Source organism: Gilbertella persicaria (genome assembly GCF_025201335.1).
Source record: "Gilbertella persicaria strain CBS 190.32 chromosome Unknown B0P05scaffold_16, whole genome shotgun sequence".
NCBI lineage: Eukaryota > Fungi > Mucoromycota > Mucoromycetes > Mucorales > Choanephoraceae > Gilbertella > Gilbertella persicaria.
Genome location: NW_026251977.1, coordinates 259,222 through 281,806, shown reverse-complemented (window position 1 = coordinate 281,806; position 22,585 = coordinate 259,222). Strand labels below are relative to the sequence as shown.

Genomic DNA, 22,585 nt, shown 5'->3' with positions numbered 1-22,585 from the left:
AGAAATACTGTACCATGGACTAAGCTCAAAATGGGAACGATTGAGATCATTTTATTCAATGTACTATTACGTCAAAACTGATTTATCTTTTTTCTTTGTTAAAAAATGAAAAATGATAACAATCTTCAGCTCTCTAATACCCATATTTCGCATACAAACTCACTATCAGCACATTCAAATTTAAACGAAAAAAGGCCCTCGGACCAAGAGCAGCCTACATCATCTTTGCCTCAGACAGAGCCAAAACCAAGTCTAATTAAACGATATATTCCTCCGTTCCCACAATTAAGAAAGACAATCAAAGCATCACTTGCCTTATTGGTTGCAGTCATATTTATTCTTGCAAACGAAACACAAGAACTTTTTGGACGAACCAGTTTGTTAATAGCAGTCGTTGTCATCTTTTATTTTCCTGTCAGAACTATAGGTATTCAAACAGAAGCAGTAATATTAGGTACACTAGGTGCATTAATAGCAGCAGCTTGGAGTTTCTTGGGAACTTTCCTCGCAAGCCTTGCCCGTAGCAAGTCGAACCCTAATCCAATTCAACCTGGTGCTTGTGCTATCTTGGCTGTCTTTTTATTTATCGGCACATTCATTGTAAACCTGGTTCGAATAAAAGTGCCTAAAGGTTAGTCAACTATACCTTTCAAAAACTTATCATTCCCTTGAAATAGCTAACTTTGCCGCTGTAAATGCCTGTATTGTACTAACTTTTACAATGACATATTCTGCTTCATATGCTCCATTTGTTCCTGAGCTGACATGGATGTTCTTGAGACCCATCGGTGTTGCTGGTGCAATTGCCTTAGCAGTTGATTATTTTATTTGGCCAGACGACAGTATAAATAACTTCCTAGGGGTCACACGAAAAACATTGGCTGGTTACAATGCATTCTTTAAAGAACACTCTGAAGGGTTTTTGTCAAATTCATCTGAAAAAAGTAACGCTACACTTCCTTCTCTCAATGCTCGTCTACAAAACGGTATATTGCTCATGATTGATTCCAAACGTGCGGTGAAAAGAGAGATCACTTATTCTAGGATTTCAGATGTTGATTGCAGCAAATTATGTAAATTGATTACCAATATGCGACCTTCTCTTCATAGTATTGGACTCAGCTTAATTATGAAAGACAACTATATAAATACAGAAACCAAAAACATGTATTTCAAGAACTTTAGCAATGATATTATTGTGGATGCTTTCACTAGCTCTATAGAAGGCATTCGACCTGTATGCATTGAATTGACAAATCTATGTGTTGATGCAACAAATCAAATCTCCAATCGAGTTGGGAACTTGCATTATCATCCTCGAACTACATTAAACAGTATATTGTGGCCATTTCCTCGGATTTGGGTATCTAAACCTAAAAGTAAACAAGTTGGAGAACAGCAGCAACAGCAAGAAGAGCAGATAATCACATCCACTCAATTACGACAAATAATTACCAAGTTGGACGAGGTCTCAAAAAGCAATCAGGTCTTTTCTAAGTTCTTGGATATGAAAGCATCGGATATTCCTCGAAATGGACCTCTTTATCTCATCTTCCTCTATCTTTACAACCTGCATCAACACGCATCGAAAACAGCAATTTTGTTGGAAGCTGTAGAAAACATAGAAAGAAATCGAACAAAAGCAAGATTTTGGCTTCCACATCAAACGCTAAAGAAATGGCTGACTTCTAGTTCAGAAGCAGAATCATCTGTGGGTGGAGATCAGACAGATTATGAAAATCAACATGCTGGAAACGATTTGGTTCGTGTTGCCACTCGAGGAGATGGAAGACCTAGAGATGATGAAGAGGATGCCATCTTTAAAGCAAAACCTGATCCAAAAAAGAAGCCTAATTTAGGCGATCCTGATGTATCTGCACCAGTGACTTCAATACAGAAATTCTTTTACGGACTCTATCTTTTAAGCAAGTGGTTGACAGACACCACAACTTTCTTTGCATTCAAGACAGCTGTGGGTGTTGTCTTGCTAGCTATTCCTGCATGGAGAGCTCAAGATGCTACATGGTATCAAGACTGGCGGGGTCAATGGGCAATGATCACTTTGGTTTTATGGATGTTTCCAATGACAGGTGCTTTTATTTTTGGGCAAGTAATAACAATACTTGGCATTCGTGTTTTAACGTTGTTGCAAATAGGATCATTGACAGAATTGTAGGTTCAGTCGTTGGCGCTATCCTGGGCATTGTTGTTTGGGAAATTAGTCGAGGAAATCCTTATGGTCTAGCTATTCTGTGCTTTATAATCTTTATACCACTTTATCATTTATTCTTTTTTGTTCAAAGATACAGAGTCATTGCATTAATGAGTAAAGTGACTATGCTGATTGTTATTGCATATGAATATACCTACGTTATTGAACAGGTTCCAAATTATGATCAGGTTTACACAGTTGCAGGAAAGGTAAATTGTCCAGGTTGATTTTTAAGTTATCTTACTGTCTTTGTGGTAGCGACTATTACTTGTTGTCATTGGTATTACTGCTTCTGGTATTTTGATTGCTATTCCTTTTTTACCTACAAGTCGTGTAGAGCTTCGAAAGAGGTTGGCACGCACTGTCCGTGATATCGGAAAATGTTATGGTATTCTATCAACAAGTGTGATTCATCCAATAGGCCATCAGCCTACTCCAGCCATTGAAAAATCGTTTAGGAAATTGGCAATAGAACTACGTAGACAAGTTGCTGAAGAGCATACGCTTTTTCATCATACAGCGTATGAACCTTCATTCCGTGGCTATTATCCTTCTGAGAGTTATCGAATACTAGTGGAGAAAATGGACAACATGTCTGATCTGGTAGTGAATATGGTAAAAACATACACAAAACATCATCTACGCGATATTAAACATAAAAAAGGGATATTGTCTACATGAAGTTCGACCTGATTGGAAACGAAGTATTCGTTCTATTTTGATGAATGAAAGAAAAGATTATGTAAGTGGAAAGCACAAACTATGCTTTGCATGAATTAACTTATTTCATTAAGCTTTCTTCTATTCTAACATGTTTAAAACTAATATCGTCTACGCTTGCTGCCAAGACTTCCTTACCTCCCTACATGGCTGATCCTATTGAGACAAGACAAAAATTTGTTAATTTATTGGAAAAGAAGATTATGATTGAAGCCAAAGACATTGCAAATCCTTCATTCCCTAGCTACAGCGCATACTTGATGAACAGCCTTGTTTTTGTTGATGAACTTGAATCTGTTCTTCATACGACTCAGAATCTTGTAGGTGTTGAAGATCCCGAAGAGTGGCTTCGATCTCGCATTTAGACTTATAGACCTGTATGAAAAAGTAAATTTATTATGTGTATGATTACGATGCATGAATGTGCTTGCTTCTAAATTATGAAATATTATATTGATGGAAAAGGATTAAGGGGTAAAATCAATTGATGACAATAGTAGAGTTTATACAACTTCAGGTTTTTTGACCTGTTCTTTCTCTTCTATCTCTTCTTTCTTTTCTTCTTTTTCTTCATCAGGAACATGTACTACAACAAGATCTTCTTCTTGAGCCTGGGCTTCTTGTTCCTTCTTTAACTCGGCTTCTTTTAGTTTTTGGTGGCTACGGGTAGAATGATGCTTGACAAAGAGAGATGCAATCAAGCCCATACCAGACATAGGAATAAGTACCCACCAAATCAACCGAAGAGCATCGACATAGATAGTTAATGTGGTATCCAAATATTCTTTAGGAAGACCATGATTGACATATTCCGAAGACTGAATGACTGCCATTGCTTGATCTTCTGGTAAATATTTAAAGAGCTCTTGTGTCAATTGAGAGTTGAGTACAGCTGATGAGATAGCAACACCCAAAGCACCACCTAGGATACGTGAAAAGTTACCAAGGCCTGTTACTACAGCAATATCCTGAGGAGGTACAGAGGCTTGGAGAGCAATGATTGTAGAAGAAAAAAGACTTCCTAAACCCAAGGAACCAACAATAGTTATACCGTACACTTGAGACCAAGGAGTATCTTGTCTGTAAAGGCTTGTGAGACCAATCCATAAAGTAAGGAAGGTCATACCAGAGACAATCAGAGGTCGATAGATACCAGTTTTGGAGATAAACAGGCCAGAGAAAGTGGAGAGTACACAAAGAACCATTTGCATAGGAATCAGTCTGATACCTGACCACATGGCAGAATCGTTTCTCACGACTTGAAAATAAACAGGAAGATAGTAGACTGCAGAGAAAAAGGTCATACCAAAAAACCAATTTGTAATCAACACACTAACAACAGAACGGTTCTTGAATAATCGAGGAGGCATTAATGGCTCTTTGGCAAACTTCTTTTCAACCAAGATCAATAGTCCAACTAAAAGAACTGAAAGAACCAAAGGTACAATGACAGCAGCTGATTTCCAAGGGAAAGTCTGACCACCAAAATTAAGTGCCAACAAGAAAAGTGTAGCAAAAGCCAAGACGATCAATGTTCCTAACTTGTTGTGAGATATTTGATTCCAACACACCTTCTGTTTTACTCACCTACATAGTCCACTCGTTTCAACTTGTCGGATAGTTTATCTTTAGGTGTAGGCATTTTGAGAAAGACAATCAACACTGCCATGGCAGTAGCGCCAATAGGAAGACTAAAAGAAAAATTAGATCTTGATATTAGCATAGACGATCTTACTTTATATAAAAATTCCATCTCCATGAAACATAGTCGGTAAGAGAACCCTATAGACGAAAACATGAACGTTAAATTCTGTCATACGGGTATTTTCTCACATTAAAAATACTTTACACCAATCAAAGGTCCAAAAACACTTGACAGAGCAAACACAGCATTGATGATACTATATTGAAATCAATAAAAAAAACACACACACATACGCTATAGATAGTTTACCCTTGATAACTTCCTCTTTTTTCAAGAGGTACCAACTCTGAGAAAATAACAAAGACCTATTTCATGAGTTTAGATGACATGTTCTAAAGCGCGTATAACTTACCATTGAAAAAATACCAGCAGCACCAATTCCGGCAATGGCTCGTGCAACAATCAACATAATCATAGACTATTGAGATTAGATATCTCATTTCTCATGATCACGCCCACTTACTTTAGCAGCGCCACATAAAACAGAGCCTAAAAGAAAAATCGAGATACCGAACAGTAAAATCCATTTACGACCAAAAATATCTGAAAATTTAGAAAACAAGGGCTCTATAAAATTTGTTAGCTGCAGGTATTAAATTATTTAAATATTACGAAATGCATCAAATGTGAGGATATAGGCAGTAGCTACCCAAGCTACAATTGACATTTGATTGAAATCAGAACCTATACGAGGCAATGCTGTAGCTACAATGGTACTACGAAATAGAAAAGATCAGTAAAAAAAATTTTTTCCCTTTCTACCTACTTGTCTAGAGCAGCTAAAAACAAAGCGATTTGAAGACCCAAAAATGTGAGAATTCTGCCCACTTTTTCCTTTTTGCTTCTCGCTTCTGTGTCATGCTCTTCTTTGTTCACTACATTTTCGTTTGTTGTTTGTTTAGTATTTGGTTGTGGTTGTTCAACAGTTGAAATTGAAGTATTGGATCCATCTGCATCTGTTGCTTTATTTTCTAGAATTTCGGTCTTTTCCATTATGAAATATTTTTCTAAGAAAAAAGAAAGAAAAAGATAGAGGAAGTTGATCTGTACTTTTTATACTGTTTTCTGATTTGTAGAGTTGCCTTTATGATTGGGTAATGATTACTCGAGATGTGACACTCGGGTAAATCCAGTACCGTTGCCGTGCTAAATCGTGTATAACAAGATCGATTCTGCATTGATAAATAGCAATATTTACTTGATTTATTGAAGAATAGTTGGAGATATAAACAGTATTTTTAACGAGAAATAAAGAAGCATTTGATTTTTTCGCAGTAATCAAATCGGTCGTATTTAAGCCGAGATGGAGTTCATAAATTATCAGATCATATGTGCTTTCATATTACTCTGCGTGTCTGTTTAGGCGCGCTAGACCGGAAACTCAAGTAGTACGATTTTTTTATCCCAATAAACAGTTACGAATTGATGGACATTTTACTTTTCTTGATTCAATGGTAGCTCATCTAAAAGAGAGTCTAGAACTTAAAGAGGAACATATATGGCAGAATAATTTGATTTGGATGATACATCAAAAGATAGATTGCTGTTGCGTTTCTTTTGTCAAGTATATGTGTTACACAAGATCGAAATAAACGATAGAGAGATCAACAAATTATCCGGAAAAGCGCGTCAAGGTTTATTGCAGCGTCTTGACCTAAAAATGACATTTTCTTCTCAAAAAGGAAATATAATGAAACATTTGCTCATACTCAATAAGACAAAATAGTTATTTTCAAAATAAATCACGCAAGGCATTATGGAACACCTTTTCCGGAAGCTTTTCGTAAAAATTCAGCAGTGAAAAAGTGTATTTTTAAACACTAACCAAAATAAAAATTAAAGCAAAAGTTTAGTTAATAATTGGTACATTTCACTGCTTTTTATTTTTCAATAAAATGGATCAGTTCATACATGAAGACGAAAGGGGAAAAACCTTCAATGATAAGGGGGATGAAGTGACGGTTCTACAGATGGAGGTGGATGATCCAGATTATCCCATTACGAAGCCCCCAGAAAAACCTCACAAAACTGCTAAAGAAAGGGTAAAGAAGGAGGAGCCCACAAGAGAAGATGAGCCTATTGTAAGTAAGAGAACATATCGAACTTATAGAAGTGCAGAGATGGACCGCTTCTTTTCTCTCGTACATGATAAGGGCTTGTCCGTTCGTGCAGCTGCTAGACAGCTAAAAATGCCTGCTAGTACAGCCGACTACTGGTACAAAAAAAGTCTTGAGAATCCAGATGAGCTTGTTTGCAAAAGAAACGAGGGTGGTGGAAGGCCTGTGGGCAGACCTCCTGTATTAATAGACGCCCACCGCAATTTTTTCATTGACTTGGTTGACAAGGATGACACAGGAATGAGCCTTGATCAAATGATGGACACTTTGACCAAGCGATTTGATGGGCTTGAGATTAAAAAGTCTGCCTTCCATATCTTTGTGAAGGAAAAGTGTCGAATAAGCTGTAAAAAGTTTTATTACTACCCTGAAGATCGAAACTGCCTTGGTAAGATTGAAGAGAGATGAAATTGGGTCAAAGATCTTTTAGATAATACTGAAATTGATTATCAGTCCAATTGTGTCTTCATTGACGAAGCAGCATTTCACATCAATCTGAAACACTGCTTTTCTTGGTCTAAAGTTGGTACTCGCGCTGTTGTGAAGACACCAAAAACCAAGCCCAAGATGACGACAATATTAGGGGCTATCTCTCCCTATGGAGTTGTAAACGGTAAAGGTTAGAATACCTAAAGTAGCAACAGCCACCTCTAAAAAAGAAAGCTTGAAAATGATAGAGAAGAAAAGAAGAAAAGCACTGTTGGCATTGTTACAGGACATTATTTTAACTTCGTCGCTAGTACTGTTGATATTTTAGGCCAATATGAGGAATTCAAAGGATGTTATTTGGTTATGGATAACGTCCCAATTCACAAAAAATGTAGATATAAAAAATTATATCGAAAGCCGTGGTTACTTTTGTGTGTACCTTCCTCCATACATAGGAACAAAAAGATAGAATCAAAGCATTTACATCACAATTGACAGTATGTAACTCTCACCTAACGCTCATTAATAACCATAGTCTAGTAATTAAAGAAATGATCGGAGCGAATAAGTATAAGGCTTTATTCGAATGAAATTACTAATTCTTGACAGGTAATTTTAACATGTCGGCTAGCTGATATTTGTCTGGCATTCCTTTTTAGGTCGGTATCAAATGCTGATAGACTTCAAGATATTCTAAAAAGTCTTGACATAGTTTTCCTTGGTTACCATATAATAAATCAGTCTAACAAAACGGAAGTATATAAGTGTGCATTTTACAAATTAGAACATAAAAGTAATGCAGACATTTATTGCCAGGTACATAAACGTACTAGTTAGGCACACAGTTGTATGTAACGATATGGACTAAAATGATACGTACATATCAAATTAATTTGAACATGTAGGGCTTGACATACATACTTTTTAAATGACTGAATTGTGTATCATCATAATATGTACAATATTAATTTTTCTGCATAACATTTTATATAGAACATAAATCAGGACAACAATTTTGTGTCCAAGTACATGATATTGTATAATAGAAAAGCACAAACCATATGGTAATATGAATATGTAAGAGAAAGAGATAACGAAAAAATATAAGAGTAAAAAAAAGGATTAAACATTATTGCCTTCATCATCATTATCTTCCTCGTCGTTTTCATCATTAACTTCATCGTCGTCAACTTCATCATCGCTGATCTCGTCTTCCAACTCATGTTCATCCACATTGTCCCAAACAGTCTTACTGGTACCATATCCTCTTTGTTTTACTGTGGCACTACCTATGCAATCGTCCATACATTTTCGTTTTTTTTCCTCTACAAGCTTGCTTCTTTATCGCTTCACACATCGCCTACAAAGATATTGTCAACAATATTCCAAACAATCTTTTACCTATTTTTTACTTACAACGAGATCCAAAAGACCATTTGCCAATTCAATAGATTCTTCACCAAGGTCCGCTAGTCTAGAAGGGAAGACGATGCTTTTTACTTTTTGGGTGATATAGAAATGGTCAGATTCGAGGTGTACAACACATATATGCATTTCAAAGCCCATTACTATGAGATATGGAATGAATATGCTTTCTTTTTCTTGGTCAATTGCGTTGGAAGTAATAATCGAGTTGAGCAATGCTTTACAGGCAATAACGGCCTTTCGTTTATCTCTGAAATATTTTGGAACTGAGCATTGTTTGGCAACCTCACCATACCCATGATTTTCACATTGATTTTTGTCAATGGCAATGAGGCGGAGGTCCATTTTCATTTTGATGCCCAAAGTGAGCAAAGAGCCAGGAAGTGTGTCGCCCCTAAAAGAAAGAGTTGTTATATGAGGACATAGGTCACGCAATACAGAAAAAAAGTATTTAATATATTAACAATGAGGAATGATAGAGGTGTTTTTAAAGGCTTTTTCTACTAAGGGTCCCCAAAACTTAACCACGTAGTCACATTCAGAAAACGAATTGATCAAGGGGCTCTCAAAAAGGTGAGCTTCTTCAATATGCTTTTTCAATCTATTCTCGTAATAAAATCAGTATATACCTGCAGTCAGCCAAATCATTTAGATACTTACATAAACTTTAAAATTGAAGTGGAAGTAGTGGTATCCCTATCTTTCTTTGTAATTAACTTCAATTGATTCAGAGCTGTTTTTAGTCCTCGATTTGATGTTTTCATATTCTAAAAAAGGATAAGTTCGTTACACAAATAGTTATTTTCAAATTCCTACCTTCACAAATTTCATTACATTTTCAAGTTCTCTTTCATCGAACTCAGGACCCTTGAACGATTCAATGATATTAGTTCTTACGTTGTTTGTTAAGAGCATTAGTGGTGAGCCCGGGTTGTGTCTGATATGTCCAGAATGTGATTTTTTGACAAGCTTCATATGTAGGTGTTAGAATATAAAGTTTTTTTTTTAAGAAAAAAGAAGTTACGTTTTATAATACAGCATCTTGGAATTCCTTGGTTTTGTATGGCTTATTGAATAGAATAAATGTTTCACATCTTCAAACTGAAAAGGGGGATTAGCAAGAGTAGTTAGTGTTCGATCTATTAATACTTACGCGCTTCACTTTTGGCTCCTTGTTCTTTTAGAAGTAGATGAGAAACTAGGTCATCAGTTTAAAAAATTGTTAAAAGCTTACCTTCAACGCTTTTCTCTGTGCGGAGATTGCCAATGAGTTTCTATTAGGATAACATTTATGTTGAATAACTATACCTGTTCGTTGATTGCCTTTTCTTGCGCCTCTGCATAAAGGAGTGTTGTGAACATATATGAATTCATATGCATAGATCAATAAATGATGATCATGGCAAAAAACCAGATCACATCTATGGCAATTGAAAGATAACATTTCTTGGAGAAATAAAAATCTATACAAGTTCTAACGGACTTTCTCTGTGTTCTTGCCTTTTCTCTTATTTAATATCTATTCTCTCTTCATCTCACAACAAGGAGCTCTCTAATTTTCGCGTTTTTCATGATTGCTTTATTTAGCTTATTGGTTGACATTTTTTTGTTGAGGAATGAAGAAAGAGATAATATTATATTTGTTTCAAATCCCCTAAAATATATGTATGAGTGTGGAGGTCTCATGATCTCTTCATCCCATATATATTTAAAAATAAATAAATAAAAACTTTTTCTCATCCCCATTTTTATACAAGATAATCAGACTCCAAAGGACACAGCTTGATGATTTCAAAATATAATGCTTTTTGTAGTTCTGGGCTGAGAGATCCTGGTTAAATTTCATCCAACGCAACATCAGACTGAACTTGTGGCAAGAAGAGCGACATCAACGCGTCTTGTTGCAAGCGGTAGATCTAGCTACTATGTGTCTGATATTGCTGTGTGAATATCCTGGTGTGGCCTACAGTCAGTAGCAGTTAATGGGTTGATGTACCGTGCTGCCAAACATCGCTAGAAATCGAACGCTGTCTCTTTTGACGGGTTGATTGTAGGTTCACATCAAAACTTCTGTTACGAAACTCTAGTTCTTTCAACGCGAATTGGCCTTTTTTTAAATTATCAAGAATTGCTTTTTGGATAACTTGACTCTATGAGGCCAACTGGATGACTAATGCTTAGACAAAATATACACTTCATCTCTATTCCTATCATATGTAACAACTTTGTGACAAACAAAAAACAGTTGCCTCACAAGTATTTCCTGTTAATGTTTGTCAATCTTGTTGGCTCACTTGCAAAAACTAAAATAAAAGAAATTGGACTCTGATTGGCAATGGGCCATACCTTTATGAATAACTGGAGGCTTTTTTTCAAATAAGTGTGTCTGACGACGACTTTTGCATGTGATATCATGGACACTTTTGCATCTTTGCAATGCTTGATGTACACACTTATCATACATATTAGTTAGTCATGTTCATATTCTCCTGAACTCAACTCGATCGAAAAATTCTGGTCAGTCTGTAAAAGCAAACTCAAGAGGGAAGCGCTCCTGGAGAATGAAATTTTGACAAGTCGCATAAGAGACGCATGCAACAGTGTACTTCAGAGCGATTTACAAGGTTTCTGCAGATATTCGGTCAAGAAGTTTGATGTCTGTTTGAATCATGAGCCACTTTAAATTTGTTTGTGTTTAAAATTTTACTCTTCTATTGCTTGATTCATTGTTTTTTAAAGTGTACGAAAGGTATAATAAGAAATCTGTATTAATTATGAAGAAGTCACCTTTATTCTTGCTAACCAAGTGTGGTTACTGTTAAGTTTCTCGTCATAGTTTGCGATTATTCCATAAGAGGAATCACCTCAAGTAGTATGAAAAACCACCTATACTGTATTTTTTAAGCCATCAGCAGGATTTTATGCAATTGAAACTTAAGCTAGCCTTATACTGGCTGCAAGGCAAGTGATGCAATATTGAAGTACGCTAAAGCATTTGATGATCGTAAACAAATTGTCAAGATGGCCAGGAATAATCTATACGAGCTACATACATAAAAAATAAACAAGTCATTTTCCCTTCTTTTTTTATCATCTTTGATCATGGCAAGTTAATAATGTGGCTATGCTTATGATTCTATATTATCTAAAAGCCCTATATCTGAAAAATGCAACGACGCAACTTGAGTTAAACTTGGATCACATCTCATTAATAGGACAACAAGCAAAAAAAAAAAAAAAGAGATTGAGTGTGAAAATCCATATTTGACAAGCTGTTAGATTTTGAGCCAAGACATGTCCAAAAGAAGAACAAACCAACCTCAAATACACAGTTCTAGGGCTAGAAGATATTGAAGATCTGGTATGGATCATTAAAATACCATTTCCTAGCCAATTTGATCGAGAATTGCACTACAACAGACGCATCAGATAGTGAGTGCGTGCCATGACTTATGGTGGTGCACTGTATGCCTTAACATCAAGTTGATTTACGTTCAAAAAAGTGACATGACAAGTTTTAAGATAAAAATGTCAGTCAATGGCCAAATAAGCCTAGAAAAGAGGATGAAAAGAGTGAAAATAATCCGAATCTACTAGTAACCACAGTCATTTATGCTCCTTTTTGAACCAGTTAAACTCATACCAGCCCGCAAAATATGTTCCCTAGCATCAGTAATTATTAAGAAACATGTTTAAATAGTTAAAACATGAAAATAAATTTGGCCCAATATGCCTTATGATACCCTGGCAAAAGTTTTTATTTTATTTATATGGTTATGAAGACTGGGCCTTATAGGGTAAATGTCTAACCATCAGTTCAGAGAAAGCAGAGCTTATGATACCCTTATGATTTTGTATCAAAAACAAAAAAAAAAACCCATCTGTAGCTCCTCACACAAGCAGCTTTTTCTATGACAGTCCATAGCTCCAAGCGTTAGATCTAAGAAAAGCATATAAAAAATGTACACCACTATTCAGGCTATTTTACGCGTTTACTCGTCAATACTTTTAATAGATAGCATTTTTAAGTTCTACAGGCTAAAACAGACCATTTTACTTGAGACATCAAGTTGATAAGAGCTAATCCTAATGCATTTCTAAACCACCCCTTGTATTTTATTCAAAATTCAGTCCATAAGGTACTCAAAACATTTTCAAAAACAAAAAGTGCTATGAAAGTGATTTTTCGATAGCCATCACACTCTAGATACATGATTCAATACTAGGATAGCATTAGAATGACAAAGAATGCGAGTTCTGTTATATGAAGCATCGAAAATAGGGTATTTTAGCCATGAAAGTGCTATCTTTGCTTTGAAAACAAGCCTCTTTACTTTTCTTGTTATATAGGCAAACATTGAGACTGATGAACAGGTACTAGAAGAGCTTACAATCGCCTCTCCTGCAGAAAACAGGCCATAACTTATCTGCATAGTTCATTCCCCGCATTACCAGCACTGTGCAAAAAAGGAGAGACACTTTCTCTTCCTTTTTTTTTTTTAAATTATGTTTCATTCAACTGATTCAAATACATTCAATACTAGACAATGGCAAAACAATACAGACTTGATCTCAAGTAGGTTTGAATCAAGCTTCTTGTTTTTTTTAATCGCATTAATAGACTTAAATAGATTTTACTTGGGAAGACAAAGAACTTCGTTTAGAACCTTTACCTGATCTACCTTTTGGCATAAATCATGTTGAACACCATCCATCTGACAACAAGTCTGTCAGTACCGCAACAAGTACGACTACACGCGAAACAGAACAAGAAGAAGAACAGGATGTATGGATGACAAGCATACTACCACCCACCATGTTCAATACTCACTCATGGGACACACACAATACGCATTTTCCTTCCTATGCCCAAACACAACTCGCAAAAAGAAAGATCGGGACGCCTTTTATCTCTGAAGCACCTGTTAGTTTATTTGAACCACTGGTAGAACGATCGAATACGACAGTCATTCATGAAACCGATCTGGCCAAAAGTATTGTACAAGCCATGGTTGGGTTGCCTTCCATGTATTTTTGTTGGGAACAGGGTAAGCTAAAGCAACGAGTACCTCATCTTCGCATTCTAGGTGTCAGTAGTACAGCCATTGAACCTGTCATTGAGCATATTTTGTTGTTTGGTACTCGACTCAAGTCCATTGAGCATGTAGCGCATCAACTTCAGTCCCAACCAAAGCAATATGGACTTACAGGAGTAGCCTTTGGTTGCTGCTTGGCTGAATTACATGTCTATATACAACATGTCATTGTCCAGACACTCTCTCAAGAGACAACGATCCTCAAAGTCTATCAATACATTGAGCATCTGTCTATGGTATTAGAAAGACTATGTACACTGTGTCAAATACAAGGCCAAGGTTTCAATTTACCTTTTGGTGCAGCCTTGCTGAATCTGTTGTATGAAGAAGCAAGTCAATTCGATTTAGCATCCAATGGAAGTTCTGCTTTATATCGTGATATCTGCTTAACCCTCCAAAGTTACACCAGTGTACCTTACTTAAACATGTTGAGTTCATGGTTACATCTAAATGGGTCTGATTATGATCAACAAGACCCATGGCATGAATTCTTTATTTCAGTGAGAGAAGATACCACAGATATTTTGAACAAATACCAGGTAAAAAAATCTTTACTTTATTCTACAAGTGTCTATATTGACCTAGTTAGGTTCAAGAGGACACTGTCTTGCCTTATTTTATTCATCGGCATTTTGCCTTGTATCTACTTCGATCTGGCATTTCACTTTACTTGTTGAAAATATCCAGACCCAATCACCCTATTTTTCAGTTGGATGATTCTCTTTCTCTAAGACACAGATTGATTCCTTCTGAAAGCGATAGGTAACATTTAGTATGCACACACCAGTCATTGACTCGAACAGGTATATGCTACAATTAGACAAGATAAAGAAGGCTATTGAAAGGTACAATGCAGGCAAATCACCTTTAGATATGCCTAGACCACCTCAAGTGATAGATCATGATACCCTAATGCAAGACACCATCCCCACACTTCCTCTCCTGAATGAACATGATGCATTCTCCAATGGTTTTTCATCTACTCTTCAAGCCATTCTTCAATACCATCAAGACAACCAGTCATGCTTTATACCCACTTTAGAAACCATTACTTTACAGAGCTATATTCGGCCATTACAGGCATGGTGTCCAGTATTAAATGCATCATTCATGTCTTGCTTTCTTGGTCAATTCAAACTGGAATCCCATCTATCTTGCCTGTATCGTTATTTCTTGCTGGGTGATGGTACATTCATGAATGGCCTCAAATCTGTCTTCTTTTGCAGTCCAGACAAGATAGATATAGATAAAGAAAGTTGGCCACCCAAGACATTTACACTCACTATGGCATTAAGAGATGTGTTATTAGAAGCATCCTTGCATCAGCAGGATGACCTTGTTAGCTTTCATTGCCAGACATCTGATGATACAAACCCAAATAGTAAGTACAGACATGTCATGATCATTGGCTCATGATTTTTTTTTTTCTTGAAAGGCATTGAAGCATTGGATTTCTTAGACTTAGTCTATGAAACACAATATCCATTTGGTATCGTCATTACGCCCTCTATTCTATCCAAATACAACCGCATGTTCAGTTTCCTACTTCGACTTGTACGGGTACAGACATTAACCAAACGAATGTATGAACCATTAAGGCATCTGGCTTGGTTCCGTACGAGTACGCGTGACAAGATTTTCCGATACCGATTCCAGTTTGACCGGTTCATCAGTGGCTTGTCGAGTTATGTTCATGATTCAGTCATACGAGGCACATGGACACCCTTTATGCAACATGTTAAAGGTATGCAGTCCAGCCATCCTAGACAAGGGCGGGTGATGGATTATGTCTCGGTCATTATGGAACCACAAGCATTTAGAGAGTACCATGAACATGTATTAGACTGTATCTTGTTTCAGTGTTTTCTAAAGCAGAGTCAGACACGTATTATGCAAGTGCTGATCTCTGTCTTACAGGATATCATCTTGTTTGGTGTAATTCTGGATGACTATAGATCCACCACACTTGAACATGAAGATAAGCTTGAAATGAAATGTCGCAAAATATTTGAGCAGTTTCAAAAGAACATGACTGTCTTTTTACATGTCTTGACCTTACTTGAACAAAAAGGGTCTGGTAGACTCGGTAATATTCTGAACACAACACGCAAAAGTATATTCAATGAACTCTATATCAAGCATGAAGGCAGACATGGCATAGATGTATTTGTAAAAGATTTGCTGATACGTTTAAACTTTTATGAACAATAAAGAGCGGGGCTTGTTGTTTTCTTATCTTCTGTACAATTGAAAGTGCGATTCCTTTATCGAAGATAGGAAAAGAGTGGGCTATGAATCCTAAATTCTCACGATGATCTTTTATTCATGGTTCTGCCCGGGACTTTTTTTTTCTTTTTTTGGGAAATAGGCGTAGATGGTACACACATATAAGGAATCTTTTTTTCTTTCTCTCCTCAGTATTTATTTTGAAGCAGTTTTATTAAAATTGTATTGATTGAATTTAAGTGTAACGTAGTACACAATCAAACCTAAAAGCTTGTTTCCAAACACAATAAGTTCTCGCCCTGACATCAATTCCACGCGCGACTGAAAAAAATGAAAAAAACAAACCAAAGTGCGCGGTGTACAAATTACCGAAAATAAATTTTAGATTATCACGGAATATGGCGACAAATGAGTTTTAGACAACAAAGAGAGAGTAGAAAGAAACAAACAATAAAAGAGAGAGGGAGAAAAAAAAAGAGAAAAAAAATAAAAAAAATCCATTATTTTATACCATGTAAGAATGACCTTTTAGAATACAAGCCTGTCAACAAAACAAAGTTGGCACAGTAGTAGCACAGTCCGTGATTGGTTCAAACGGTGGGAAGTTGCCAAATAAAGTTATTTCGTGCCACGCTTTAGATTGAAAGGAAATTGAAGCTGAGATCTTCTTGTTTTCCCCCCACATTTTCCAATGCTTTCCGAACCATTTATTGGTGGAAAACGATAGAAAAATTATATATAAAATCAGGTATTTCTCTCTCTTTTTTTCTTTTTTTTTTTTTTTTAAACTTGCTATATCTCATTGAATTTATATGTACCGAATTGCTTCTCGTGCTCCTTTATTGCGTTCATCATTCAACATTGCTGCAGTTAAATCCCTTCCTGCTCGACCACCATGTCTGACTCCTAGACATTTCAGTACTCAACATCAACAAGTGAAGTCTCGCTTGCCTTTCAAGTCAATTTCCGCTAGTGTTCTTTTGACTTCTGCCATGTACATGTACTCTCAAGGCATTGCTCAAGCTGAAGCTGCTACTGCTGCTGCTACCACTGGTACATCTACGCCTGCCATCACTTTATCTGAATTACAAGACAAGACGAACCGTATCGCCGTTGAAGCCAAGAGCACTGAAGAATTAGCCATGGCTCTTTTCGTCTATCGTCTCTGTGCCTTGCCCTGGCTCGTAGATGCTGCTCCTTATCTTATCGCTGCATCTGAAAAACTTCATCTACAAGCACCCGTCTATTGGTTCGTCAAACAAACTTTTTTCCGTCATTTCTGTGGTGGTGAGACCCCTGAGGAATGTGTCTCGAGTATGGATAAGCTTGCTGAATCGGGTATCAATTGTATTCTTGATTTGTCAATTGAAGCTGATTTACATCTGGACAACCAAGCACCTCAAGAAGGTCAGTCCAAGTACTTTCGTGATGAACAACAGGCAGATATTGTCACCAAGATGATCAAGGCTTCTATTGAAACCGCCGCTCAAGGTGCTAAAAACAATGCGATGGTGGCCGTCAAGGTTACTGCCTTCTCGCCTCCTGAGCTCTTGTTGCGCTTAAACCAAAGCATGGCTGCTTTAGATCAAAGCTTTTTAGAACTTCAAAACAATGGTCATATTAATGCTCAAGGTGTTCGTCAAGTGATTGACAAGATTGTGCCTATGGCTGAATCTCAAGAACAACAAAAGCAACGTGAGTCTATCATTGCTCATTTAGAAAGCAAGCAAGCTACTTTGGACATCATTGAGTTCAGAAAACTGTTCAATTTGCAAGGTCCTGGTCGTGATGTCTGGTGGAAGACTACTTCTAATGATGCCAAGAGTATCTTATTAACTGCTGAAGACCTTGAAGCTTATGATCGTATGATTGCTCGCTTAGAACAAGTGGCTGGCTTAGCTAAAGAATTAAAGGTCGGTGTCATGGTAGATGCTGAACAATCTTACTTCCAAGATGCTATTGACCATGTTGCTGTCAATCTTCAACGTAAATACAATGCTCGCACTGAAAACCAAAGTCAACAACCTACTATTTACAACACTTGTAAGTTTTATAGACTAGGAAAATTTACAATCTTGCTAAAAAAAATTTTTTTTAGATCAAATGTATACCAAATCAGCTCGTGGTAGACTTGAATTAGATGTTGAATTGTCTATGCGCGAAGACTTCACTTTTGCTGCCAAGTTGGTTCGTGGTGCTTACATGGTCTCTGAACGTAAGCGCGCTGAAGACATGGGCTACACTTCACCCATTTGTGACACTTTAGAAGACACACATGCTTCTTACAATGGTGGTGTTAAATTCCTTTTAAACAAACTCAAGGAACATCAAGAAACGACAGGTGAAACTGTAAATATCACCAATTCACCCATTGTTTTCATGGTAGCCAGTCATAACCGTGATAGTATTATGTTGACCATTGAAGAAATGGAAAAGAACAGTGTGATGCCTCGCTCTGGTGTTGTCTTGTTCGGCCAATTGTTTGGTATGCAAGATCAGATTTCTTATACTTTGGGTCGTCATGGTTACGCCATTTACAAGTATTTGCCCTACGGTATGATTGATGAGGTTATTCCTTATTTGCTTCGTCGTGCTCAAGAAAACTCTTCTGTCTTGGGTGGTGTTGCTGTTGAACGTCAATTGATGTGGCAAGAAGTCAAGGATCGTCTCACTGGTAAGGCTGTTTCTCCTGATGTTTCCATCACTACTGGTACTGCCACTTCTGCTTAAATCTCTGTATATTATTATATCCTTTCCTGTATCATAGTATATTTCAAAAAACTGTAATTTTATTTCTCAACCCTCCCCCTCCCCCCCCCTTTTAGATGATAAAAATAAAAATAAAAAAAAATCATTCAACATTATTCAGTGTCGCACGAGCATTTGTCATAAAAGCTCATCTTATAAAGTGTAGTACAACATGTAAATGAAAATACGATAAAGTTTAGAGATGAAATAGAGACAGTAAACACAAAGTCGGGGCGGGACGGGGTGGTATCACCTATTTCTTTTTCTGCAAGATAATCTCTTTAAAGCATCTAAAAATTTTATTACATTTGTGACGCTTTTTCTACATAAGAATTTCATTATGGAAACAAGCCTTGAGTTCTTTGTGAGGCAACACAATACAGTTGCGGATAATAGTTTCGTCCATGACAGAAACATCTTTGCCTATGAGACTAAATTAGTCTATTGTTTCAGTTACATTTACTAACCCAAGATAGTAATGCTTTGACTCTTGACACCATTCTTCATCATAGAACTATCTTCTTCATGCACTGGACAACCCTCCACGCGTGCCCAAGAACCAATACGACTGTTCCAGCCAATGATAGAATGAAGGACACAGCTGGCTTTCTATAAAATATATCCCGAGAATTTAGCTCAGTTTATCATTTTCTTCTCTTTTTTTTCCTACTTACACCCACATGAACACTGTCAAGTAAAATTGAATCCTTGACACGTACACCACCCATAATGTTCACACGAGGGCCAATAGAGACATTAGGGCCGAGCTAATATATATATTGAGTCTTGTTATTTTTCTCTCCTTCACTTACTTTGGCTGTGGGGTCAACATGAGCAGAAGGATGAATATAGACAGCACCAATGATTTCGGGTCCACCAGGCACATTCTTAGCCAAACGATCAGAACCTTCACGAGCCTCAGCTTCAAGATAAAGAGCATTGGCAGAAATAGCAGATCTATCAAAACATAAGCTTCGTCATTCCTCAATCATTCTATGTATGTTACCCGGCTGTCTTGATCTGTCTCCAGAATTGCTTTGTGACATGAACATAAAGATTGTTGTTTTCTGTCAAAGGTCTCAAAATATCTTGTTCTAAACGCAATTCATCATGAGAAGAGAAAAAGTCACCTTGTTCTTGACTTTCTTTCTTGTCCAAGGCCTTTTTCATTTCAGCAAACACAGTCACGTCAAACAAAAAGACACCACAAGAGATCAAATCAGAAATGAACGTGTCTGGCTTTTCAACATAGTGAAGTACTTGGTTGGTCTGAGGATCAGCAATCAGACTACCATACTTGGTGGCTTCACTATGAGGCACCTGATCGAATAATATCAGTCTACAGGAAACTAATATATGTTTACTTACTTTAGTACCAAGCATAGTACAGATGTTTCGATGACCTTTATGAGCTTCAACCATTTCATTCAAAGGGAAAGAACAAGCGATATCAATATGCATCACAAAGAACTGCTTGGTGTGTCCACGTAATATTTCATCTCTGAAATGATAAATGCCACCTGCTGTACCTAAAGCTTGATACTCATGAAGATAACTGACGCGTAAACCTATGAATAACCATGCATACACAAAGTCCTGTTTCTCTTACCGAATTTTCAGTTGAGGAAATTCAATAGCTGCATTATCGATATAAGGAGCAAAGACCTTATCTTCAAATAAACCAATAATCAAGACTTCTTTTAAGCCATTGACTTTGGACAAAGCATCAAGATGATGAGAGATAATGGGACGACCTGCAACAGGGAAAAGAGGTTTAGGGCAGTTAAGTGAAAGAGGTCTGAAACGAGTGCCTCTGGAAGGACCACCAACAAGAATAACAGCTTTTGACTCTGACATTGTTTGAAAAAAAAAAAAAAAAAAGAAAAGATAAGGAAAAAGAAAAAGAAAAAGAAGCTTTGGTGTGTCATCATGAATTGAGTTTTAAAGTAAGTCGATCTTTACTTCAGCTTTTTTTTTTTCTTTAAATGTTTGTACGGTTTTGTTTGTATTCAGTGTATAAGCAATACGCTTGTAAAGTGTGTCTAACAAAAAAAAAGCAGTAGTCAACTAGTCTATAAAAAAGTTTGTCATCATTTGTGTTGTATCAAATTGAACTATGATTTGTATAGTTCCAAATTAATTGTACCTGAACTTGATTAATTATTATTTGTATTAACAATAAGAGAACACCACCACCAAATCAAGAGACCAACAAGAAACAACAAAATAGTAGATATACACAATAAATAAGCTATTTTCTATATATATATATAAATACACATCATAAAAAGCAGGCTTGATTTTTTATTTTTACTTGCCTTTCTATAGGTCTCTTTGCTTTGTACAGCAACGTAGATATGTTTATCACCCTTTTCCAAGTCATTTGAAGGTTCTTCCAGTGCCTTTTCAGAATGTAATGATGATGGTTGTTGTGTTTGAGCCATGGTTTGCATATCCAAAAACAAATGATAAAGTTCCTATACATTGTTAGATCATGAAAAAAGCAGTATAAAAATACTTACTTGGATTGTATTCTCTATTCTCTTGATGTCTTGATGACGCATATAGACTTGCTCCAAAACCTTATTAGCATCTTTAGACCTGTTTAAAAGCTATACATTGTCTATACATAAGTTTGCTTGAAGCATATATTCAATCCCCTTACAGATCGAGAGAACAAACCAGGAACTGCATCAGAAAGAATGGCTTGTTCAACTTCATAGATAGTCGCATCTGGCTTCATGATAAGAAATTGTATTTCAAGCTGTTTCTTTTGTCTGTTTTGAAACTTTCTTGTAATATCTTGATATCTTTGAATAGACTGAATAAAACTATCCTTGAGTGCTTGCAACTAATCAATAGTTAAAACACATTGTCTTTTGGTTGACTATACTTTACCTGCGCTTGTGAATCATGCGTATTGGTTTGTTCCATCTCTAGAGCTAGAACAAAGAGTGAGTAGCATAGTCAAGCATACTATTTCATACCTTTCAAACATTCTCTAACCTTTTTATTAAGATGGCTTGTGTGTTGAACTCTTTGTTTTAATTTTTGATTGATTTCAGCTGAATAATGATAAGTCATGCTGGACAGGATAGATGTATGTATAGATTCAATATCTGTTATATTTTTGTTGATGTTCCTAATCAGTTCTCTGACATACTCCACCTGAAAAGAGACAAGTTAGCTAAATCCACGGAGTCGGCTTAGTGTTTCTCTGCTTACACTTTTAGAAAAGGAGCTTGTTAAAAACTTATCATTGTGATCCACAGATAGACTCCGACTCACTGCTTCTTGCTCATGTGTTTCTTCCACCTGTAATATAGCAACATTGCTTTCCTGTGGCACACTTTCCCTCTGGTTTTAATGGTCATAGAAATCACAAAAATACGAGTTTACCTGGATGTAGCATCATTCTGCAAACTAAGCTACCCAATAGGATGAGTTATTATAAATCAAGCATGATCTATATCACACTTACTCGCTTGAATTCCTCAAAGCGATTACAAACAATAGTGGAGCGATTTTGATTCATGCTTTAGTTAAAGTAAGAAAAACAAAAGCGAAAAAAAAAGACATCATATTTATTGTATGTGAATCATTATCTACATTTATTGTCAAGTAGTGATCATATATAATTTTGATTAAGAGAATACAATGAAAAAATGCAGTAAAATTAGTCTACAGTCAGGAGAACTTAATTTTAATACAGCTACATTGTATACGATTCGATTTCCAGACAAGCAATTAGTCTAAGTGAAGGATAAGAAAGAAAGTGTAAAACTTATAGTGACTCACCTGCCTTGCTATTCTTAAAGGCTAAACAATAAAAACCACTTTTTTCCAAGTCAGAAAAACTGCCACCAAAAGGGGAATTAAAGAACAAATGAAGCTGAATCAATTTACT

General features: G+C 36.4%; 11 protein-coding genes across 11 annotated transcripts; 6 read left to right on the top strand and 5 right to left on the bottom strand.

Moving 5' to 3' along the window:
- Positions 1-309: 309 nt before the first annotated feature.
- B0P05DRAFT_457940 (uncharacterized protein) lies at positions 310-630 on the top strand (the record flags this gene model as incomplete). The annotated part of the gene is made up of 1 exon (XM_051573963.1): positions 310-630. A coding segment is annotated over one exon (321 nt), but the record flags the coding sequence as incomplete, so codon positions are not given.
- Positions 562-3,190, top strand: B0P05DRAFT_66182 (Fusaric acid resistance protein-like-domain-containing protein). Its single transcript, XM_051583818.1, has 4 exons — positions 562-2,106; positions 2,157-2,421; positions 2,471-2,954; positions 3,007-3,190. Exons 1-3 carry the CDS (start codon positions 722-724, stop codon positions 2,891-2,893), a joined length of 2,073 nt encoding a protein of 690 aa, XP_051435692.1. The 5' UTR covers positions 562-721; the 3' UTR covers positions 2,894-2,954; positions 3,007-3,190.
- Positions 3,003-3,366, top strand: B0P05DRAFT_66126 (uncharacterized protein). Its single transcript, XM_051583817.1, has one exon. The coding sequence runs from the start codon at positions 3,079-3,081 to the stop codon at positions 3,295-3,297; it is 219 nt and encodes a 72-aa protein (XP_051435691.1). The 5' UTR covers positions 3,003-3,078; the 3' UTR covers positions 3,298-3,366.
- B0P05DRAFT_538621 (major facilitator superfamily domain-containing protein) lies at positions 3,332-5,638 on the bottom strand. The gene is made up of 9 exons (XM_051577862.1): positions 5,404-5,638; positions 5,250-5,353; positions 5,101-5,204; positions 4,990-5,055; positions 4,887-4,942; positions 4,782-4,833; positions 4,668-4,714; positions 4,520-4,623; positions 3,332-4,469 (listed from the first exon to the last, which is right to left on the bottom strand). The coding sequence occupies exons 1-9, from the start codon at positions 5,628-5,630 to the stop codon at positions 3,436-3,438; spliced, it is 1,794 nt and encodes a 597-aa protein (XP_051435690.1). The 5' UTR covers positions 5,631-5,638; the 3' UTR covers positions 3,332-3,435.
- An 886-nt stretch (positions 5,639-6,524) lies between these two features.
- B0P05DRAFT_66119 (uncharacterized protein) lies at positions 6,525-7,622 on the top strand. Its single transcript, XM_051583816.1, has one exon. It carries the CDS (start codon positions 6,533-6,535, stop codon positions 7,160-7,162), a length of 630 nt encoding a protein of 209 aa, XP_051435689.1. The 5' UTR covers positions 6,525-6,532; the 3' UTR covers positions 7,163-7,622.
- Positions 7,623-8,305: 683 nt separating this feature from the next.
- B0P05DRAFT_570998 (uncharacterized protein) lies at positions 8,306-8,959 on the bottom strand (the record flags this gene model as incomplete). Its single annotated transcript, XM_051581352.1, has 3 exons — positions 8,306-8,472; positions 8,513-8,543; positions 8,600-8,959. 3 exons carry the CDS (start codon positions 8,957-8,959, stop codon positions 8,306-8,308), a joined length of 558 nt encoding a protein of 185 aa, XP_051435688.1.
- A 108-nt stretch (positions 8,960-9,067) lies between these two features.
- Positions 9,068-9,583, bottom strand: B0P05DRAFT_570997 (uncharacterized protein; the record flags this gene model as incomplete). The annotated part of the gene is made up of 3 exons (XM_051581351.1): positions 9,068-9,209; positions 9,269-9,375; positions 9,425-9,583. 3 exons carry the CDS (start codon positions 9,581-9,583, stop codon positions 9,068-9,070), a joined length of 408 nt encoding a protein of 135 aa, XP_051435687.1.
- A 3,531-nt stretch (positions 9,584-13,114) lies between these two features.
- Positions 13,115-15,915, top strand: B0P05DRAFT_586450 (Spc98 family-domain-containing protein; the record flags this gene model as incomplete). Its single annotated transcript, XM_051582517.1, has 5 exons — positions 13,115-13,184; positions 13,240-14,243; positions 14,294-14,466; positions 14,508-15,085; positions 15,140-15,915. The coding sequence occupies 5 exons, from the start codon at positions 13,115-13,117 to the stop codon at positions 15,913-15,915; spliced, it is 2,601 nt and encodes an 866-aa protein (XP_051435686.1).
- Positions 15,916-16,706: 791 nt separating this feature from the next.
- B0P05DRAFT_538590 (FAD-linked oxidoreductase-like protein) lies at positions 16,707-18,794 on the top strand. Its single transcript, XM_051577861.1, has 2 exons — positions 16,707-17,973; positions 18,029-18,794. Exons 1-2 carry the CDS (start codon positions 16,743-16,745, stop codon positions 18,658-18,660), a joined length of 1,863 nt encoding a protein of 620 aa, XP_051435685.1. The 5' UTR covers positions 16,707-16,742; the 3' UTR covers positions 18,661-18,794.
- Positions 18,795-18,934: 140 nt separating this feature from the next.
- Positions 18,935-20,552, bottom strand: B0P05DRAFT_538588 (nucleotide-diphospho-sugar transferase). Its single transcript, XM_051577860.1, has 7 exons — positions 20,288-20,552; positions 20,047-20,233; positions 19,685-19,998; positions 19,491-19,635; positions 19,353-19,445; positions 19,146-19,287; positions 18,935-19,101 (listed from the first exon to the last, which is right to left on the bottom strand). Exons 1-7 carry the CDS (start codon positions 20,533-20,535, stop codon positions 19,001-19,003), a joined length of 1,230 nt encoding a protein of 409 aa, XP_051435684.1. The 5' UTR covers positions 20,536-20,552; the 3' UTR covers positions 18,935-19,000.
- Positions 20,553-20,665: 113 nt separating this feature from the next.
- B0P05DRAFT_636804 (t-SNARE) lies at positions 20,666-22,214 on the bottom strand (the record flags this gene model as incomplete). Its single annotated transcript, XM_051583630.1, has 9 exons — positions 20,666-20,936; positions 20,997-21,155; positions 21,201-21,290; positions 21,344-21,529; positions 21,577-21,620; positions 21,666-21,846; positions 21,904-22,027; positions 22,078-22,106; positions 22,160-22,214. Coding segments are annotated over 9 exons (970 nt in total), but the record flags the coding sequence as incomplete, so codon positions are not given.
- Between the last annotated feature and the right edge of the window lie 371 nt (positions 22,215-22,585).

Bases quoted from the DNA above. Each gene is read 5' to 3' on its own strand.
- B0P05DRAFT_66182 (XM_051583818.1), top strand. From the start codon at position 722: ATGACATATTCTGCTTCATATGCTCCATTTGTTCCTGAGCTGACATGG. The intron at 2,107-2,156 runs GCAAGTAATAAC...TGTTGCAAATAG, and splicing joins ACAGGTGCTTTTATTTTTGG to GATCATTGACAGAATTGTAG. The intron at 2,422-2,470 runs GTAAATTGTCCA...TCTTTGTGGTAG, and splicing joins TTTACACAGTTGCAGGAAAG to CGACTATTACTTGTTGTCAT.
- B0P05DRAFT_66126 (XM_051583817.1), top strand. From the start codon at position 3,079: ATGGCTGATCCTATTGAGACAAGACAAAAATTTGTTAATTTATTGGAA.
- B0P05DRAFT_538621 (XM_051577862.1), bottom strand. From the start codon at position 5,630: ATGGAAAAGACCGAAATTCTAGAAAATAAAGCAACAGATGCAGATGGA. The intron at 4,943-4,989 runs GTAAGTTATACG...CTCATGAAATAG, and splicing joins CTGCTGGTATTTTTTCAATG to GTCTTTGTTATTTTCTCAGA. The intron at 4,624-4,667 runs GTAAGATCGTCT...TTTTTCTTTTAG, and splicing joins AGATGGAATTTTTATATAAA to TCTTCCTATTGGCGCTACTG.
- B0P05DRAFT_66119 (XM_051583816.1), top strand. From the start codon at position 6,533: ATGGATCAGTTCATACATGAAGACGAAAGGGGAAAAACCTTCAATGAT.
- B0P05DRAFT_538590 (XM_051577861.1), top strand. From the start codon at position 16,743: ATGTACCGAATTGCTTCTCGTGCTCCTTTATTGCGTTCATCATTCAAC. The intron at 17,974-18,028 runs GTAAGTTTTATA...AATTTTTTTTAG, and splicing joins ACCTACTATTTACAACACTT to ATCAAATGTATACCAAATCA.
- B0P05DRAFT_538588 (XM_051577860.1), bottom strand. From the start codon at position 20,535: ATGTCAGAGTCAAAAGCTGTTATTCTTGTTGGTGGTCCTTCCAGAGGC. The intron at 19,446-19,490 runs GTAAGTGAAGGA...TATATATATTAG, and splicing joins ATGTTGACCCCACAGCCAAA to CTCGGCCCTAATGTCTCTAT. The intron at 19,102-19,145 runs GTTAGTAAATGT...TTAGTCTCATAG, and splicing joins TCAAAGCATTACTATCTTGG to GCAAAGATGTTTCTGTCATG.